Source organism: Miniopterus natalensis, chromosome X, assembly GCF_054644295.1.
Source record: "Miniopterus natalensis isolate mMinNat1 chromosome X, mMinNat1.hap1, whole genome shotgun sequence".
NCBI classification, from domain to species: domain Eukaryota; kingdom Metazoa; phylum Chordata; class Mammalia; order Chiroptera; family Miniopteridae; genus Miniopterus; species Miniopterus natalensis.
In genome coordinates this window covers 27,952,130-27,973,933 of record NC_142103.1, presented here as the reverse complement: position 1 = coordinate 27,973,933, position 21,804 = coordinate 27,952,130, and the positions used below count along the sequence as shown (strand labels likewise).

At 43.9% G+C, this 21,804-nt stretch overlaps 1 protein-coding gene across 1 annotated transcript; it reads right to left on the bottom strand.

The window, feature by feature from the left end:
* Nucleotides 1-872: 872 nt before the first annotated feature.
* Nucleotides 873-21,122, bottom strand: LOC107524017 (nuclear RNA export factor 2-like). The gene is made up of 19 exons (XM_087829461.1): nt 21,002-21,122; nt 7,909-8,086; nt 7,526-7,679; nt 6,842-6,925; nt 6,629-6,733; nt 6,434-6,514; nt 6,252-6,321; nt 6,013-6,101; nt 5,792-5,899; nt 5,503-5,612; nt 3,635-3,671; nt 3,142-3,213; nt 3,006-3,061; nt 2,757-2,864; nt 2,578-2,636; nt 2,359-2,474; nt 2,221-2,263; nt 1,588-1,660; nt 873-1,044 (listed from the first exon to the last, which is right to left on the bottom strand). The coding sequence occupies exons 1-19, from the start codon at nt 21,120-21,122 to the stop codon at nt 873-875; spliced, it is 1,836 nt and encodes a 611-aa protein (XP_087685587.1).
* Nucleotides 21,123-21,804: the final 682 nt, after the last annotated feature.

The window sequence follows — 21,804 nt, the reverse complement described above, 5'->3', positions numbered from 1 at the left end:
GGCTTCCTGGACAGTCGGGCTCCAACCTTAGTAATGGATATAGCCTCAGGTTGGAAGAGATACAACAAATATGATGAGGGTGAAAAAGAGAACACCTAACGGCTCTTTTCTCAGGCTTTGCTTACAAGATCCTAGGTCACTGCATGAAGGCCTCTTCTGGGATCTTGCCCTTCATCTAGAGAAAGTCGAGAGAGATCATTGGGAAGATAGCAGAGCAAGGAGCACTGAGATTCATCCCAGGCCACCTGACTTCTGTTCACTTAGCCTTGCTGAAAGCCTGGGGATCGGTTTCCTTTTATCTCTGAATTCTCAGACTTCACTTTTTAATGAGTAAAGAATTTCAAGTTCTGATATCATCTTGTCATTGTACTAAAAGCACATGTGGTGGGGAAAGACCTATGACCTGTTAGGACCAAAGTGGAGACACTTTGACCACACAATGTAACTGCTAAATCTAGGCCACAAAAAGAATCCTGCAAGTTTACCAAGCTGTATGCACTGGAATGACCAAGTGGCACTGCATGTAATGTTGAAAAAGCAGTGAAAAGACAAATATCTATCAATAATAGCTTATGGCCTACTGAAATTCAATTGCTTAATATACAGATCTTAGCAGGAATAAGGTAGCTTAACATACTTAGAGGAAACTACATTGGAGCTAATAATAAACAAAGGAAGTATGAAAACAGTATGTACAGTAGGAAAACTGGGTTTTACAGTATATTTCAATGTATTTGCATAAAACTAAGGTATTTTCACATGTGAACTTTTGTAATATATATATCTAAAATAATTACCTGCAAGTTCTCACTATTCAATCCTCCCAGCTCCCTCCTATATCCATGCACACCCATCACTCACTTCTGAGACCATTAGAAGCTCATCTCAGATGGGGTGGAGGAAACCTGCACCATTTCCTGCTGCTCCTGAGACAGAGTGATCCCAGTGCTGCAGGAGGGTGTGGGCACATGGGTGGACAACACACTCTGAGTCTTCTTAGGGGTAGCATCCCTCACAAACAGTTCATCATTTATGATACACAGGCTGGAGGGAAAATGTGCATTTCAGACAACTGATGTATAGACAACCCCACACCCTCAGCAATGATCCTGTTTTGACTGCCACGCAGCAACCAGATTCCTCCCACCCCCGTCTGTATTTGCAAACCAGATCCTTTGCCTGGTAGCTTTGCCACTCCCACTGAGCCTACCCCTGGATAGATTGTCTACCAGCTTCATTAGATTTGTACCTTAAACCCCATTGTATTACTCTGTAAAACAGCCCGAGGGAGAGGACAGTATAATCCCATTTTCAGAGGAAGACATAGTATCATGGAGAAGACATGTGATTTCACTAAGAAATAAATTTAGTGAGTGTTGCGGTCACATAAAAACCCTAAAAGAAACCTGGAACACTTTCAGTGTTTAACTCCAGAGCCCATGCTCTTGAACCCCATGCAAGACTATTCCTTGGTTTCATCTGCTGGCTTCCCACAACACGGAAAACCCTGAGGACATGCACAGCCATATTTCCATAGCCCTGAGCCCAGGATGGGCTGCATATTACCAGCCAGAGCACAACACTCACTTGGAATCGCTGGCAGGGGTAGCAATGAAGGTCCGGGTGAAGGCACGCACAGAACCCTGAGATCTTCCTTCCACTTCAACAACAACAGACAACAATGAACCCTTGGAGTTACACATGCTTCGCTCAGTCACACAGAGATCCCGGTCAGGGTGGGACTTGATACTGATGCCAAGGGACAACTGTTCACTGGGAGTCAGGGTGTCAGGAATGGGAAGAACAACAACAGGAGAAATCTGCTCCCACTGACACGGACCGTACTATGTACCAGGCCCTGGGGCAACCGCTTCACAAGTTCATTTGATTCATTTTTTTGCAGCTACCCAAGAGGTCGGTATTGTTAGTTCCATTTTGCAAATGAGGAAAATGAGAGGTTAGGTAATGAGCTCAAGTTCCCACAGTCAGGATCTGGGATGACAGCCATCAAACCCCACACCTGTGTCCCCAAAGCCCCAGCTGTGCTGGGATGATAGTCATGGATGCAGGTCAGACCAGGATGGTTTGGGGGCAGAGTTCTGGCAGGAGAACCCAGAGGAAATAGTGAGGAAAAAGGGAAGGGATCAGGGAAGCTTTGAGAGTTCTGAGGCGGAGGGAGTTGTGGGGTATCTAGAGAGGGGACTTGACACACACACACACCTTCCTTGAACATCCCGTTGACACGGAAGAAGAACAGGCTTTCCTGAAAGGGAAGAGCACAGGTGCTCAGTCGCCATCTACATCTCCCACCCAGCTGCATCTTTCTGGTCCTATCCTGGGGAGGAACTGGGTGCTCACCGAGTGGAACCTCATGTTCACCACGAAGGAGCTGAGGTCATGCTGAGTTTTGGGCAAAACACAGAGGGTGCTCACAATGTCACCTTTTGTGTGTTTCAACAGCTGAAAATGCAGGGCTGTTGGGGAAGTACAGCAAAGGTCAAGGTTGCCACACCCTGACCCTATGAATGGCTCTTCATGCCCCCTTCCCCTGCCCAATCTTCCTCAGCCCACACGCACTGGGGTCCTTGATGTTCTTCACATTCCTGTTATCCTTGAAGTACTCAAACAAGCTGCTTCTAAGAGAAAAAGAGGAATAGGAAGTGATGGTCTGGCCAGTGTGGGTGTTTCCATGAGCTGACCAGTTTCTGCTGGAGAGACACATGCCCCAAAATCAGAGTCTGAGCTGCAATACTCACGGGCCTGCGTTGTCTGGAATGAAGGGAATGGTCAGGGAGAAGCAGGCCTCATCATGATAAGCACTGAGGAGACTCTGTCTGTCTCCATAGTCATAGATGAAGTAATATCTGTAAGGAGACAATGAACACAATCTATCTCTATGAACTGGACCTCAAAGGGGTCTTGAAAACTCTCAAGAGCAGACCTGTGCTTGGGTGGCCCAGACTGTCCCAAGTCTCCCCATTCCTGGTGGTCCCCACAGAACTTACTGCTGCACAAATTGCAGGACTTGAGTCCTCAGAACATCAGATTCTTCAAAGTTTTCCTGGAATCAAAGACATTTGAGGCCATGCGGCTGCTAAAGCCTCCCTTACAAGAGCCCAAATGTTGATGCTTCCTCCTCACCTTTACTAAGGGCTTCATTAGGTGGGGTCCATCAATGGCAGCCGTAGTTGGTGGAACTAAATCCTGGCCATCCTGGAGAAGGGAAGATAAGTTAGCAGTACAGACCAAGGAGGTGATCCTGGGTGATTAGGACAAAGGATGAGTCCCAGAGATGGTGAAGGTAAGAGGTCAGGAGTGACAGGGCACTGAAAAATCCATGGGCAAGATTCCAGTGGCCTTCCCTCCCTCCCTCCCTCCCTCCCTCCCTCCCTCCCTCCCTCCCTCCCTCCCTCTCTCCCTCCCTCCCTCCCTCTCTCCTTGTCTTTCTTCCTGTGTATGTGTGTATATTCTCCCAGAGATCATTCATATTCATGTCCTTTTCAGGAGTCCATGTCCCCCCAAATGGATAAGGCTCTGATGCAAACATTTAATCTTGGCAAGACACAAAGGGCTTGAGGGCAGATGTAGAGGTTGTCAATGTTAGTAAGAGATGATGATGAATGTAGGCACTTACCAAGCGTAATAACTTGGGGAAACATTTCTTGATGGCACTGTCCAAATCCAAAAATAAAAAAAGTGGTTGATAGTTTGGGCTGCAAAGCTTCCATTTACTTAAAACACTGAAGGCCTGAACAGAGACAGGTGTTCTGCCCACCCAGAAGCCACCTGGGCCCTCCTCAGCCTCTGATTTCAAGGCTTCTGGGTCCACTCCCCTGCTAAGCACTGACCATCTGCCAAATGGAACCTCTGAAACACCTGCACAGTCCCATCGCTCTCCACAACTGCACTTTCATTACCTCCATTCCTTCTTCCATCCCTCACCATTTCCTTCCCCCGCCACTCTCTCCCTCCCTCTCCCTCCTCCTGGTTAGCTCCCACCAAGAGGGCCCTGGCTCCTTCTCCAGAGCCACAAAACACAATATATGAATCCCAGACTGCAGGGCTTCTTCTCCCACCCTGTCTCCCTTCCTCAGGTCCGCACTGACAGCTCCAGAGAGAAGAGAGAATAGGGTGGGAGCCCAAGGCTCTTACCTAATCAGAGGTACAGCATCCTGCCAGAAACAGAACATGCCCAAAGATGGCAAGTAGGTGAGGGAGGGACTAGGAGGCAGGGAGGGAAAGAGAAGGGGATGAAGACAGAAGGAGAGTGAAGATAGGAGAGGAGATTGCAAAGACTAGAAGAGTAGAGACAAAGATGAAAAAGAAAGTAAAGGGAAGGGAAAGAAGCTCTGTCTTGGAAGTGGGGGTGAGGGTAAGATAAGAAGAGAAAAGAAAGAGGGAATGGTTCCCTGTAGCAGCCCTTTCTTTCATCTGCCCCTGGGTGTCCCTGGGACCCCAGGGAGGAAGGGAAAACATGCATCTGTTGGCCTCAGGACCATGGGATATTGGTTGAGACTTTGTAACCTGTGGGACTCAATCTGAACTGAGCATGGGAAACATACCAGCCACAGGATCAGGAGACCTTCCCCAGAAAGAGTAAAGGGTCAGGCCCCAGCTGAGCTTGGAGTGGGGGATCTGTTACCCCTTCTTATGATCACCACCTTCTCTCCTCATGGCTCCTGTGCACCTATGCCTGTTCTTAGTTGGTTCCTTGACTGAGAAATCCTACCTGTTTCAGGCTACCCAGGGCTCCTCTGAAGGACCTGGCAGATGATGTGATGTGTGCAGGGAGGGGCAGTGTCCCTGAGAAGACTTTTCTGTCTCCTCAACCCCCTCTGCACTCTGCCTTCCAGTGCTGCCTCAAGAGGCCCTCTGCTCACTGCCAGTGGCTCACTTCTGGCCCCTCACTCAGGAAAACCTGGATTCTATTAAGGAATGCTCATCCCTGATTATTTCACTAAAAGAACAGATGTCATAACAGCTGTTCCCAGGGACTGGGCCATTGACATGAGGTGGGAAAGTCTCCATGTCAACCTGGGATTCTAGGGGAGACACTTTACATGCAAGGGAAAGAAGGTTTCTTCCAGAATAGATTGGGGATACTCTGTATCATCTCAGAAGCAGGAAGGACTGTCAGCATGAGTCTGGGATGGAGGATGTTTCTCAGCCCAGATCAGCAGTATCTACCTCCAGGTTCAACACTCCTAGTTCTGGTGAGATGGAGAGCCTTGCATCCTGGAGCACATTCTTGCTGGGCATGATAGAGAAAACTAGATGCAGAGTCCAGAACCAGACCTCAGATCATGAGAACAGGTGAGCAGGTCAGAGGTAGGGTAGGAGATGTCTAAGCACACAGGTGAGGGACACAGAGAAGAGAAGGTGGGGCCTCCAGCCCTCTCAGAGGTCCAGGGCTGCCACCTTCTGAGGCAGGCACTGTCAAGGGTAGTCCAGGCTCTCAGGATTCAGAGGACCCCAGGAACGGTGATAAGGGTTCACACTGACCTTATGTAAGTGGACTGGTCTGGGAAGGTGTGGCACAAGGGGTTATCTTCCAGCCACAGCTGTTCCAGCTTCAGTCCTTTGATCTTGCACAACTCCCAGGTAGATTTCAGCTGAGAAATACAGGAGGGAAATTGAAAAATAGTCCCAGGGAAAGAGGGACATCCAAGCCGCTGAACCCACAGTCCCTTCCCTCCCTGCCTCACAGGTACCTTTGCCTGCGCTACCATCATCACTCTGATGACCACTACCACCCACTCTCAACCCAACTTTGCTCTGTTCCTCTTCTCACCTCATTTTTGGAGAGGTTCAGAATCTTGACTGTGGGGGCCATCTGTATAATATCAGAAAGGCCATCCAGCTGGTACAGTCTGTTGCTGTGCAAGTTCAAGGACAACAGCTTTGGGAAAGAGTTAGTGACAGTTACTATCTAAGACCTCGGAGACAAACCTGCCTTCCATCCCATCTGTTCGACCCCCTAATATAACACCAGCACTGGGTCTAGGGCCTCACCTCAGGGAAATTCTTTTTGATGATTTGCAGGGTGGCAGTCATGCAGTTTCTTCTATTCAGAATTATGTCAATATCATATCCCACCAAATCTTCAGGAAGCCAAGGGAAGTCAATCAGAAGGCTGAGAGAGGTCCAGGACCAGCCCCAAACCCTCCTTCATTACCCTCCTTAGGTCTTCCTCCCAGGCAGAAAGAACCCTCTGCCCTCATCTGCCCTAGAATTACTGCTGTCAGTTGTACCTGGGTCATAGCGGAGACTCTGGAGGTCAAGAGCTTTCTGAGAGATATCATATCTTTTGATCATGGTCAGCTGCAGAGGGATATGGAGAGAGAGCTCTAAGGCTGTCGTGGTGACAGGGAAATGGTGGCTGGAGAAGGAACAGGTGTGTCTGGGGGCAAACATGTACCCAAGTCGGCATTACCTTTAGCTGTTCCATTATTTCCGGCTCCAACTTATCCCGCACAGAGTAAGGTTCAGCAGAAGTATTGACAAAGACAGCTATCTGAAGGAAGAAGAGGTGGAGTAAGCACAAGGAGCTTTAGTCCTGCAGAAGGTAACCAGTTCTACCTGTCCTCCTGCCCAGGGACTAAGTACAGATAATGACTTCGAAACATACCTTTTTGTTCTCCTCATCACAAATCTTGTAGCTGACATCCATCAATGCAGAGGCAGCACTAGCATCCTGGACAAAGAACCGAGCCTTCTTTTTCACATAGTGAAACTACAAGGATTGAAGGCAACAATAGTGTCAGAGGCCAATGGCCCAAGCTGAGCCAGGTCTCTCCCCCTTCCTTGTGCCCCCTCATCTGGCTTCACCATCCTCTCTTACATCCACTGGAGTGAAGGGGACACTGCAATGGCTCTGGATTGAATCCATTAGCCATGTCTTGTCATACTTTCTTCCACAGGGCACCTAAGGGTGAAAAGAAGGGTATGAAGACAGGAGGGACAACATAAAAGAAGGCTGGAGTACAGACCCAAAAGAACACAGTGTTCTTTGCCTACCTTCTCCTGAACTTTAAAGGGCTTCTAAAAAGTGATCACTGGCATGATTACTTATGTTTGTGCCAAATATGGAGTTCTTAAATCCATTATCTCTCCATTTAAAGCTCTCCTCCCCATAATCAACTTAAGAGTTAGACATTTTCTTCCTTTTATAAAGTCCCAGGAGATGCTATCGAGGACACTGCTTGCCCCTCTGAGAAGTTTTCCAGAGACTCAACCCCCCATCTCCCACACTCAGCTTGAGCCAAACTGAGACATCCAGTGTGGACTTGCTCCATTTCCTTGGCTGTAGTTTCACCTTTCCCTTAAGACAACCTCCTCTGTTTTCCATACAGTCAGCCTGTTTCCTTATATCGCTTCTCTGAATCTGCCCTTAGATGAGTAAGTAATAAAAAGGGCAGATTGTAAACTGTCCCCAGCAAAGTACCCAGTGTCTCCACATGAGACCAACATAGTCCACCTGACCTTTCTCTCTGAACACGCCATACATTTTTTTCAGGACACTCACTGTGACCTTGAACCAGCTCCCCAGGGTTCGATCTGGTGTGTCTTCCCCCATTTCACTCCTGAGATGATTTCTATTAGACCACAGAGTAACATGGAGACCGCCTTCATTATGCCATTGCACTCTCCTCTTGTAGTATCCCATGGTATAGGGAGTGCTACAGGGGAAAAGTGGAGAGAAAAAGGGTGGCCATGAATGTTAAGAAAGTCTTCTATATATCCTTGCATCTCTGACATCAGGACTACAATTAGGATTGTTCAACCATGATTTCACTTGTAGCATTCTTCAGTTTTCCAGTGAGAGAGGAAAAAGAAAACCATGGACAGAGAAGGAGTTGCACAGTCCCATGGGCTGCTACATGCAAACCAGGCTGCCGGGTCACTTACTGTCTGACTTGGTACTTCTGCACTCCCCTCATCTCCACGTTTCCATCATCCTCTTGGAGGTGTGAAGGCTGAAGTCCATACCCACCATATTGATGATGGGTCCTCTTGTCAAAATTACCTCGAAAATAACTCCAACCTTTCTTTCTTCCTTGAGGTGAATAACCACCATCATTGTCTTCTGAAACAAGGAACAAAAATTCAAGTTTGGAGTCATGTCTGTGGCCACTTACCATGTACCACGTCTTAGGCTAACGCCATGTAAGGGCAGGGCAACAAAGTGCCAACCTGCTGTAACAGACCAATCCCACCAACCCCAGAAAGGAAACACCGCTGCCTGTCCAGATACAAGAGCCTTATCTGACAGATGCTAACAGAGGAGAAATGGTACATGGTGTGGAAGGAGGAGAAAAAGCAGGAGGAGGAGAGGAAAGGGAAGGAGAAGGAGGTAACTGTGTTGAACCTTTTTAAAAACGGAGCAGGACTTATAAAGAATAGAGGTGTATGCGTCCATGGGTTAGAGTAAACACCAGCTGTACATCAGGAAGGCTGTGCTTCCTTTTCTGGTGTAGTACAAGCTTTAATATCAGGTGGAACAAAGGTACCAGGCTCCTAAACTGTCCTCCTCCCTCCCACCTTGCCCGCAACAATACTCTATTTGAAACATTCAGAGTGAGCTTTCTCTTCGCCCAGTCTGAAATGGCTTTGAGTTCAGGAGACAGCTCTTTCTAACCTCAGCTCTCCTGTAACAAGTGTCTGAACGACAAACTGGAATGTTTCAACTACCATTTCCAAATCTCTAGGGATTCTTCTTTTCTCTTTCTATTATCGATTTCTAATTTGATCCCTCTATGGTCAGAGGACATACTCTGTGTAATTTCAATTCTTTTTAAACTTGTGGTTTGTTTGATGGCCCAGGAGATGGCCTGTCTTGGTGAATGCTACACAGACACTTGAAAAACATTGTACTCTGCTGCTGTTAGGAGAGTGTTTTATTTGTCACGCGGATCCTGATAATTTGTGCTATTCAGATGTCCTATATGCTCATTTTCTCTCTCGCAATTCTATCACTTTCTGAGAGGGGATCTGAGGGCCCCAACTATCATAGTGGACTTGGCTATTTCTCCTTTCAGCTCCATCAGTTTTTGCTTCATGTTGTACTCTTTGGCTCTGTTGTTTAGTGCATACACACTTAGGTCCATTATGTTTCCCTGGTGGATTGTTCCTTTTACCATTGTGTAAATCTCTCTTTAATAAGTCTCTTGTATGTTTTCTACTTTATTGGAGATCGTAGCCACAGGTATGCTCATAAAATGTCTTGGTTATATTGCACTGGGTATTCACTCCTAGGAGTTGTGCTGCTGTCCATCCCCCCCCACACACACACTCCTGCCAGCACATGTAATTTAACATGTGGAAGGATCTGGCAGGTTTTTGGCATCTACAGAAATAAGATAATCTCAATTCTCTCTCTCATATGTGGATTCACTAAGGGTATTTTATTTTTACCACATTCAACTGAAACACTGTACCAGCAAACAACACTCTTGGTCTGGGGGTCAGGAAGATTACGGGAATTAGACAGTTAGAAACCATCTTCCTGTGGAGTCTCATATTTAATGTTCTCTAGGTTTGTGTGTTGTACCTTTTGTACATTCATTACTCCATACTGCCTAAGGGTTTCTTATGAGTAAAATTCCGTTCATTGCTGATAATTCCACAATGTACTGATGACAACCAGGCCTCAGATGAACTCCTCGGGGGGGGGGTGGGGGGGTCATTGCTGTCACTGTGTTTCCTGCTCTCAGGATAATCCTATAACTCACAACCTTTGAGACCTTCCATGCGTGGCACTGAAGTGAAATTGCAATATTCTGATCTCTTATATCCTTGCTGATTTTAAAAAAAATATGTTTTTAAATTGAATTTTTAGAAAAAAGGGGGGGGGGAGGAGAGAGACAGAGAGAGAAACATCAATTGGTTTTCATCCCAAACGCACCCCAACTGGGGATCGAACACACAACCAAGGTATATGTCCTGATTAGGAATCGAACCCACAATCTTTTGGTGTACGAGATGACACGCCAACCAAATGAGCCTCCAGGCTAGACACACATTGTGATTTTTTTTATTGTTGACACATTGTGACTTTTATTTGCATCTCTCTGTTGGTTTGTGATGTTTCCTTCTATTCCTTGTTTGCGCATTTTTTAAGTTATGAAAGGGTATTGAATCATGAGAAATGTTAACAGCTGATGCCAGAACCTTCTTCCATGTACCCATCTGTTTTCTTTCTCATTTTCCAGGGTACTTGTAACAATGAATATAAATAACACATATTCTTCCCTTGCTAAGCTGTGCTAAGTTCCTGACCTAGTAATAGCTAAGTTACTTATGAGGCTTATTAAGTCACAGGCATTTCTCCAGGTGTTTCCAGTATAGTTCCATATATTAACTCAATTTTGCAAATACCTCACGCATGACATAGAGACTATTACTGTCCTCAATTTCAGGACAAAAATTTATATGAGTCACCATAGAATTTATCATTAGGATTCAAACCTGACCAAGCTGACCTCAAATCATTTGCCCAGAACCAATAATGTGTGACTCTGTTAGGGCTGAAGTGAGCCCTGGGATGGGACTCACTCAAAGGCTGTTAGGCAGTGATGGGTACAGTGTCCAGGACCAAGATGCCCTGAACTCCAGCCACCTGTCAAAGAGACCCATCATTGCACACCGTTCCCCTGTGCTGTCTCTCTTTTCTCAGACTCTGGGGGAACTGTTTATAACAGGTGTGAGGTGGTATCTCATTGTAGTTTTGATTTGCATTTCCCTAATAGCTCGTGAAGTTGAACATCATTTCATATATCTGTTGGCCATTTGTATGTCTTCTTGGGAGAGGTGTCTATTCAGGTCCTCTGCCCATTTTTTAATTGGATTGTTTGTTTGTTTAGTGTTGAGTTGTATGTAGTCTTTATATATTTTGGATATCAACCCCTTGTCAGAGTTGTTGTTTGCAAATATCATCTACCATTCATTCGGTTGCCTTTTTGTTTTGTTGTTGGTTTATTTTGCTGTGCAGAAGTCTTTTAGTTTGATATAGTCCCATTTATTTATTTTTGCCTTTACTTCCTTTGCCTTTGAAGTAAAATTCAACAATGAAATTTTTAAGGTAGTTCTCAAACTTGTTTAAACAATTCAGCCACATGAGGAGATTGAAAGAATCACTACCACCAGTCCACACCCACAACACTTAAAGTAGAATTGGGGTCAAACCCAGGCAAACACATTTTTAAACTTTCCACATGACTGCAGTGTGCAATCAAGGTTGAAAACCACTGTGGTAAAATATCAGCTTTTGGTTTATGCTTGCCAGAAGTTCCTAGGAATGGCTGCCATCTCATTTTGTTGACTCTCCACTCAGTGTTGTTTTGGGGTGCTAGTGATTGCATTAGCTTAAATCAGGGACTGGCAATCTACGGCCCATGGGCAAAACCTGGTGGAGCCTTTAAGATAAGAATGGTTTTTACATATTTGAGCTGTTGCAAAATCAAAATAATAATATTTATTGGCAAGTGAAAATTATTTGAAATTCAGGCATCAGCACCCATACATTAAGTTTTACTGCAACACTGCCATTCTGTTTCTATTGCGGCTTTCACTCTACAATAGCAGAGTTGAATGGTTACAACAGAGACCAAATAACACACAGCCTCAAATATTTATGATCTGGCCTTTTCCAGAAGTGTTTTCAGCTCTGGCTTAGAGCCAGTGTCCTTAGAGCAAGTGCACAGTAACTCTGGTAAATGGCTGGAGGGCCCTTTGGCAAAGCCGAGGAAGATTTACTGTACATACTTGTGACTTCATTGGAGGGTCTTTCCTCAGTACAGTGGTACCTCGGTTTTCTAATGTAATCCGTTCTGGAAGACTGTTTGAGTCCTGAAATGTTCGAAAACCAAGGGATCAACAGCTGACAGCTAGGCCTCAGGATCTTGCATTCAGCGGAAGCTGTGTGGCATGTTTGACTTCTGAGGCATGTTCGAAAACGGAAGCATTTGCCTCTGGGTTTATGGCGTTTGTAAGCTGAAATGTTCTTCAACGGAGACGTTCGAAAACCGAGGTACCACCATAGTCTATTCATTCATGGTTTTTTGGGTCAGTTGTAGGAATTGAGTAAAGGACCATCATTCGCCACCAAGATGGCTCAAGTCCCCAGATCTAGAGTTTATAAATATTTTATTTTCTTATATTTTATTACAATTATACTCTATTTATCTTTATATTGATCAAGTGCAACTTTTGAGAATGTTCAGATATTTCAAGATCCAAGGAATCTTGTTGACCAATAAGCTACCTTCAAGGGTTACTATAGCTTAAATCAATGCCTCTGCCCTTCCAGCCTTGCTGACTATTAAGTTAAACAGCACTCACCTAGACCTGGGAGGTTAACTGCTTCTACTTGACCTGTGAACCCAGGATTCTAACATCCCCACTGAAATAAGGGGGCCATGTCAATGGCAGCTTCTGCCATCTCATCTGAGGCCATGGAATACCAATATTTCATCCTCTAACATCAACTGGATCCTTACTATTTTCAGATCTGCCCAGGTCAGATAACCTATACCAGAGCCCATTTCCTTTGGGGCCCTTTGCTTGCAACAAATTTTGGTTTCAAGTGCTCTGTTAATCAAGCTTCCCATTTGCTTATGATAGAGCTTATTCTAGCTATTTTATAAAAATAAGACATCCTTAGTAAAATATATTACATAGTATACAAAAACTCTTTGAAGGTCAGATAAGCAGGTCTGGATATTGCACAGCCAGGAGAGGCCCACACACGCTATGGGACTGTTACAGCTAAAACACCACTGCTTCCTCTCCACTGCTTGACATGTATGACAGACACACTGAATTCCAGAAACTCTGCTGTGGCTGTCCCATAAATACCAGAGATCTCTCTCATCATACATAGCCGTCCCTGCATGTGGCTCCCACATTATTCAGTTCCAACCCCAAGTCTCACTACGGTGCATTTGTTTTACACACGGAGATCTGTTTGGGACACTAGATGCAAGGGGTCTCAGTACACACTTACACCCACCCACACACACACACTCACACAAGTCTCTATTCTTGTTTTAAGCTTTCCAGTCTCTATAGCACAGGAAATCATATGAGTGTTTACCAGTGTTGGACCACTTGCCAAGTTACCCAGTGCAGAGTATAGTTCACAGAAGCAATTTTATTTTGCTACTGCTAATGGTATATTCATAATGAAAATATTATTTTCTATTTGTTGCAATTATTTTGTATATCTTAGTCTTATAACCAATAAACTTGTTAACTGCTATTATTACAATTTTTGTAGATTCTCTTGAGTTTTATATGAAGGCAATTATACTTTTTTGTTTCTTTTCACTTCTATACATTTATTAATTTATGTATGTATGTATTTATTTCAGCTTAATCCAATACCTAGGAAACTCTGACATTGAACAGAAGTGATTTTTTATGAGTCATCTTTGCCACTTCTTATTTAAAATGGAATGTTTTTAATGTTTCACTATTATCTATGGTGCTCATTGTAGTATTAATACCTAGTATCAGTTTAAAGGCGTATTTTTGTATTCCTGGTTAGCTGAGAGAGTTATTGGTGTTCTTGTTAATCTTCAATGGTTGTTGAATTTTATTGTATGTCTTTTATCTCCAGAATCTTTGTGATAATCACCCTTACCTAACTCCTTTATCTTATTAATGTGTAATATTCCATTATGAATCTCCTAATGTTAAGTCAACATTGCAAGTTTGGGATAAACACAACTTTGTCATGCTGTATTATCTATTTTAGCCATTCCTGCATTTACCTTGCTATTATCTTATTTCTTTTTTCCCCCCTTTCTATAACTAAGATAGACCACTAATTTTGCCTTCTCATGCATTGTTTCTCAAAAATACTCTTAATATTATTATTTTTATTTCTGCAATATAAAAAGGTTATGTTTTCCTAGAATTTATCCATTTAATATAAATTTTCAAATTATCAGCATATCTTTTTTATAATATTGTCTTAGCTTTTACATTTTTAAAAAAAATATATCTTTATTGATTCCAGAGAGAGGAAAGGAGAGGGAGAGAGAGAGATAGAAACATCAGTGATGAGAGAGTCATTGATTGGCTGCAGCCCACAACCCGGGCATGTGCCCTGACCGGGAATCAAACCCTGATCGCCTGGACCCTAGGTCGAAGCTCAACCGCTGAGCCACGCCCGGCCGGGCTACATTTTTACTGTAAGTGCAAGCAAGATGCCTTTTCCACTCAAAAGTGGCTTATCTGTGCCTTCTCATTTTCTTGACCCAACTTGCCAGAGGCTTATTCTCTTATATTTTGAAAGCACTAACATTTAGCACTTTTTTCAACTTTTTCATATCTGTGATCATTTCATTAAATTTTGCCCTTAATTTCTGTTATTTTTCCTTGACAATATGGGAAAGGCATGAGATTATTTTTATTAAGTATATAGCAAGTGAACAGTCTTTTCACCTACCATCAGATTTTCTTTTATAACTTTTGTCCTTAAATACATGGATGTCCAAATATGCAATACACTTATTTACTTGGAAAAGACACGTGGCTTACAGTCCTGGGGATTTAAATCAAGTCCTTCATGTCTATTTAATTCCATTGTTGGAATATCTGATGATTAAGGGAGATGGAATTGCAGCACTGAAGTAAAGGAATTTCTATTATAAAAACATATGAACTTCATTTAAGAAGATAGTGTAAAGGTAGAAAAAAGTAGGAATAGAAAAAGCATGGACTTTGAAAAATATATATACATATATGGAATGTGGTCTGTCACTTACAGCCTATGTGATTTTAGGGAGTACTTAATGTCTCTGAGTTTCAATTCCATCATATGGTATTCAGCGATGCTGTTTGCCAAGTGTTTCCATTTCTCCCCTGTTGCAGGCACCTGGTAGAACTTCACTTCTTGCTTGACTCCCTTTGTATGGGAGGGAATGTGTATGTGACTAGTACTGGCTAAGAGGTGGGACTAAGATGTGTTATTTAGGGGCAAGAACATATGGTTATTGGTTTGAGATCCCCCCACTCAGGGGCCCTCTTCCCCTCAGGGACAGTCACTGACAATTTTCTAGATTGTGGCTCCTTTGTCAGTTTGGGTCTCCAAGTTACTCCAATAAGAATTGCTCAGACCTTCAACATCCACCATCCTGCGATGAACATGCACCTGCCATGGTCATGTGGTATGAATCAAGAGTAAGTCACTGACATTTGGGGATTGTCTATTACCACAGTATAACCCAGCCTTTTCTGTCTCATATATCTCATCTGTAAATTAAAACAATGCCTTCTAAACATTTTTCTAAGAATTAAATAATTTATAAGACGAGGTTATCATAGTGCTGGACATATAATAGGAACTGAAAGATGGCAGCTTTAATCATTAAATAACGAAAAGAGGCCAATTTTGAAAAAGTATGGAAAACTGGTATAGCGATTCTGCATCTGTGTTCATATATATATGTTTTTGTTGATTTCAGAGAGAGGAAGGGAGAGAGAGATAGAAACATTGATGAGAAACACCGATCGGCTACCTCTTGCATGTCCCTATTGGGGATGGAGCCACAAACCCGGGCATGTGCCATGACCAGGAATCAAACCGAGACCTCCTGGTGCATGAGCCAATGCTCAACCACTGAGCACACCGGCCAGCCTGGATTTGCTCATCTTTACAAGTAAGTTGTATCTTACTTTAAGAGTGGAGCACTCTATTTGTTGCTATATATAACACTTTCTAATAACTTGCACTTATTTCTTGCCATCATGATAATCAGAAACATACTTATAAATTCAGGGTATGTAAAGAATGAAGTGGAAAGTTTAAGCACAAGACTGACTAATGAAACAAGATAAAGCGTGTTAAAGAGCAATAAGTAGTTTCTTAATGAGAAGCATAGATTATATATATTGTTAAACAGAGCTTACATTGTTCTAGTAAACAAGGTATTAATGTGGTAGAAGAGAATTAGTTTGAATAAGGCCTCCTAAAATGCTTTCCAAAACACACCAGTACCTCAGATGGTCTGTGGAAAATGTTCCATTCCCGTATAAGTTGAGGAAACTACTTGCTTTAGACTGAAAGTCTACGTTTCCATTTAATCTCCAACGTGGTGGTATTTGGAAGTGACAGGAAGGTGCCCTCGTGAATGAGATTAGTGTCATTATAAAGAAGACCCCAGAGACCTGTTACCCTTTCTGCCACGTGAGGACACAGCAAGAAAAAAGCCACTTATGAACCAGGAAGTGGGCTCTCGCCGAACAGTGAACATGCCCATGCCTTGATTTTGTACTTCCCAGGCTCCACAAATGTGAGAAATAAATCTCTGTTGTTTGTAAGACACTCAGTCCTTGGTATTCTGTTATAGCAGCCTGAACAGATTAAGAGACTACCACTCTCTTTGAGATTCAAGTTGCCTATTAGCATATTATCTTAAAAAAAACCCTACAATGCGTAAATCCTTTTACCTTCATTTCTGTATGTCCCATAATTCTCTAATGGAAGAACATATCTTTGGTCTTGCTGTCTCTCAGACATAGTACTTGTAGAACAAACTTGGAAGTGCTGAAATGAGAGAAAAATGAAGTGTATATATTATAATAAAAACAGCACAAGTGATAACAGTCTTTACCATTTATCAAACAATATTTGAATCATCCATAGATGTAAACACAATACTTTATTTGCTGTATTGTACTCACTCTGTACCATCTACATGATTTTTATGAAATGTATCACTTGTAACTTTACTTAACATGTTTTTCCTAAATAAATTCACTAGTTTTCTATGTGAAGAAAAAGAAAAACAGAGCATGCTCAAGGAGTTTACGAAGCAATGGTTAGAAAGTCAAAAGCTAATAGTGTTTGATTGGACTAGTTTAAACCATGTAGGGATCCCAAGCACAAAAATATTATGGCATCCCATCCCACATGCCTCTCTTTTCTTTTCTTTTCTTTTCTTTTTTCTTTCTTTTTTCTTTTCTTTTCTTTTCTTTTCTTTTCTTTTCTTTTCTTTTCTTTCTTTCTCTCATCCCTCCCTCCCTCCCTCCCTCCCTCCCTCCCTGCCTCCCTGCCTCCCTCCCTTCTCTCTCTCTCTCCCCCCCCCCAAGGATATGTTTGGGTTATCTTTAATTGATTTTAGAGAGAGAGGAATGGATAGGAGAGAGAGAGGAACACTGATGTAAGAGTGAAACACTAATTGGTTACCTGGTTGCCTCCCATACTCGTGCAGACGAGGAATCAAACCTACAACCTAAGTATGTGCCCTGACCAGGAATCAAACCTGTAGCCTTTTGGTGTATGGGACTAGTGATGCTCCAACTGAGCTACCTGGCAAGACCCACATGCATTTTAAAGAAACGACTGAACATCAAAGTAAATATAAGAAATAAATTCTGAATCTTCACATGATGCTGCTTTGACACTTTTATTGGAAAAAGAATCAAATTCCTTTTTAAAATTATTTCTTTCCTTCTCTCTCTGTAGAAACAAGTAAGGGACAGAAATTAAAACCAGATTTGGAGTCATCTATACAGATTGGCACCTAGGAGGTCTCTGGTGCTCTTAACAACAAACACATGGTCAGAGGGGGACAGAGTAAGCCACTGCACTGCACAGTGAATATGGTAGGGTGGTAAGCAAGAACAGAGCTTTTTTTTGGGGGGGGAGGGAGGAGTTTTCTTTGAACTTCCAGAGATCATCTCATTTAATCTTCACAAGAACCTTATGAGGCATGTACCATTATTATTCCCATTGTGCAGATGAGAAACTGAGTACAAAGAGGTAAATTATTTGCACATCTGGTAAGTGGTAGAGTCAAGGAGACTGAAACTCAGGTCTGGCTAACTCCTAACCACCACGAATATGTTTCTTCTGTATAAATATTGAGGGTGGAGCAAATGGCCACCTTCCACTTCTAAATACCCTCATTCCTCAGTTTTATATGCACTCCCAAGCAGAGTGTTCTCCAACTGTTTGTGTGGTTTTTTTTTTCTTTTAGGGAAGGAGCTACTTTTCATTGCCCAAATGCTTCCAATCTCTACAGGGAGAAGAGGGAAGGGGTGTAAGACTATCACTGAGAAAAAAACACAAAAGGGGCAACAAGCTGGTTTACTGCCTTCCACTCAAGAATTCTGGTAAATTGAGACATGGTGCCATGGCAATAGCTAATGATAATGACCCTTGACACTGCTAGCATATCCTTCCCACTTTATTTTATATTATTTTATTTTTCAAATTCAATTTAAAATTTTCCATCACCATTTATCCTCTCTTCCACCTCCACCCCCCCACCCCCCCCCCCCACGATATCACCACAAAGCTCAACCGCTGAGCCACGCCCGGTCGGGCTACATTTTTACTGTAAGTGCAAGCAAGATGCTTTTTCCACTCAAAAGTGGCTTATCTGTGCCCATGTCCATGAGTTCTCTCTTTTTTTACTTTTTGTTCAGTCTGTCTGCCTCCACCCCCAACATCCACCCTACCCTCTCCAGAGCAGTCTGCCTGAAGAGCAGGGCTTTGATGTGGGGGCGAGAAGGGAATTGGGAAGGCGGGGGTCCTTCCTGAGCCTGGGCCCTAAGGGAAGTCCATAAACCCCTGTGGCGCCCTCTCCCACCGCCAATTCTCTGAGAAAACTTCTAGTACAGACTCGAGACCCTCCTCCTACCCGGTGGCCCCTCACTCACTGAAGCAGGATACGAGTGGGTGGAAAGTTAGGGTCTGAGCCAGTCTCACCAAAATTTCCCCTCAAGCCAAGGCGGGGACCACAGTTTTAACGGTTTTCTGAACCTACAGGTCTGACTCCTCAGAAAGCTAAGCAGTTACAGTTGAGGAGTTAATACCCACTTAAATGGCGGACATGACCATTTGGTGGGGGGTCACAAGACTGCCGGATCCATGTAAATGCGCAGGACCCTCATACACTACCATGGTGGTTAATATGACCGACTAAAGGACCCACCTAACCCGCAGCTGTGAATTCTTACCTGACTTCCACGTCCTTTTGTGACAGACGCCACAAGATGGAGAGACTCAACGTTCGAAGAGTCCTCAATCCTCGCGTGACTGAGAGAGTTAAGTCTCGCGTGATCATAGCGTGGTACGTGGTCCTAGCGTGGTACGTGGCCGTAGGATATGCATGACCCACAGTGATTGGGTAACGGCAGTGCTCACAGGAGTGCCGGGGCTTTGCCTGTCCTATGGCGGTAGGAGGGGCAGAGCTGCTGACTTAGGAATCTGCAGAGTCCCGGGGCCCACAATCTTCGCATGATCGAGATGGCTGAGCCTGACATGTGACCATAGAGGCATACACGTCCATAGCATCCACACGACCCTAAGAAGCCGTTCATTTATGTGGTTTTGGGGGCTGAGGCTTCCACATGCCACGAAGTAGAAAGAGCCACGTGACAGGAAGAATTCACATGGTGGGCAGGGTTTTCAGGAGTTCACGATGCTCTAGTGATTTGAAGAGCTAGATCTACCTCATAACCTTAGTGGGAACAGGTTCAGAGAGATCAGGTGAGCTCAGGTGCTGACCTGACCAGCAGTTCTGGGCCTGCCACATAACGATAGTGTCCACATGATGGCAGCATCCACCCGACCACAACCTTAGGAACCCACAATGCTCACAAGCCGGGTCAACTTCATGACAGTAGGGTTCTCCTCATCTGCTTGTTTCAGGAGACCATTCTCTTCATGAGCCCTGGAGATCTAAGATTGCCCATATTCCTGGGCTCCCCAGTGATGGTGGTGCCTCCAAGCACCCTTCCTCAACACAGAAAGTGGGCTTCACTTGCTCCCATCTCTTCTCTAATGTGCTAATTTTGTGGGAGTTTTTCTAATAACACATGCAATTTAATACATAAATTAATACAAAGCAGTGAAATAGGCCCTCTCTAAAACCATAACAGATGCCACATTATAAGGACTACTTTAAGAACCTAATCAGTGGGTAGAGGTAATCACTGTTCACTTAATTCCATCCGAGTCTAAAGGAAATAATAGCTATCCCAGTAAGTTGTCCTCCAGAGGACCAAAGTGCCACCTTCTGCAGAAGGGCACTGTCAAGTGACTCACTCCCAGCCAAACATTCCCAGGAAGGGTAATGCGGGTTCCCTTCCAGGCACAGCTTGTTGAGCTTTAGCCTTTTTATCTTGCTCAACTCTCAGATCAAGTTCAGCTGAGACATATGGGGGCAGGGAAACTAGAGAAAGAGTCCCAGGGAAAGAGGAACATCCAAGCCAGTGAACCCACAGCCTCCCTTCCCCACAGGTACTTTTGCCCACCCACCACCATCACTCTGATAACCACTACCACCCACTCTCAACCCGACTTTAATCTGTCTCTCTTCTCACCTCATTTTTGGAGAGGTTCAGAATCTTGACTGTGGGGGCCATCTGTATAATATCAGACAGGCCATTCAGCTTGTACAGTCTGTTGTTAGGCAAGTTCAAGACAACAGTTTTGGGGAAAGAAGAGTTTGAGTGATGCTTACTATCTAAGACCTCAGATACAAATCTGCCCTCCATCCCATTTTTTCCACCCCGTACCATAACACTAGCACTGAGTTATAAGGCTTCACCTCAGGGAAATTCTCTTCAATGATCTGCAGGGTGCCAGACATGCAGTTTCTTTAATTCAGAATTATATTAATTTCAAGGGCCACCAAGTATTCAGGAAGCATAGGGGAGATAGTCAGAAGGCTGAGAGGGGTCCAGGGCCAACAGTAATCCCTCTGTCATTGCCATACTTTATTCTCCCTTCCCAGCAGACTCTCTGTCCTCACGTGCCCTAGAATTACTTATCAGCTGTACCTCGGTCAAAGTGAAGCATCTGGAGTTCAAGAGCTAGTTGGAGCTAGAAATATCTAGAGTTCTGGGAGACATCATATCATTTGGTCATCATCAGCTGCAGAGTGGGATGGAGAGAAAGCTCTGAGGCTCTGGTGGTTACAAGGGAATCATTCGGTGGCTGGGAAAAAGAAGAGGTGGGTCTGAGTGTGGGCATACAACGTACCTTGAGTCTGCATTACCTTTAGCTGGTTAATTACTTCTAGCTCCAACTTATTCTCCAGGTATTTGTTGCTGCAAACCCAAAGGACAGTGGGGACATGTTGCATTACATGGTGTTCCTTCATGTCTTCTTCATGGGGGACTGATCACACAGTCACCAGCTCCTTACCCTCTCTGAGGTGGCTGAGTCTTGTGACATGCAGGAGCTTCTCATGGGTCATTCAGATGCTACATGAAGGAACAGAGACTGGAACTGACTTCCATGGGATAAGAATGACCCTGCCATGCATAGGTTAAATAAACTCTTCCTGCAATGTATGGGGTTTTCTTTAAAAAGGGTAAAATAACAGAAAGATTTGGAAATAGCCACTTGGCAGGAAATAACTCCAGCACATTCCAGAGATGTCATACACAAAACAGACCTGCAAAGTGTAAAGGAAATCTCAAACAGTAGGTGGGTCACTGTAATGAGAGTAGAAAAAAAAATTATGGCTTTTCTTTTTTAAAATGTAGTCAATGAGGATAGAAGCCGGCAGTCAGAGCCAGAACTGTAGCTCTGAAAGTCTCAGGTCAGGAGGCTTTGTAAGGAGGGAGGAGGGAGAAAAGGGTCTGGACACTGGGGCATCGGTCAGAATTCTTTGGAATTTTCCACCCCTTGCAGCAAGCCCTTCCTTCATCTGTATGCCCTCACAGGGCAAGTCCAGCCACTGAACGGGCTGAAGAGAAATCTGCACATGAGAGTGTGAACATTTGGAGTGAAAGAAGTATAAGACTAATGCACATATGTATACACAGATAAACTGTCAA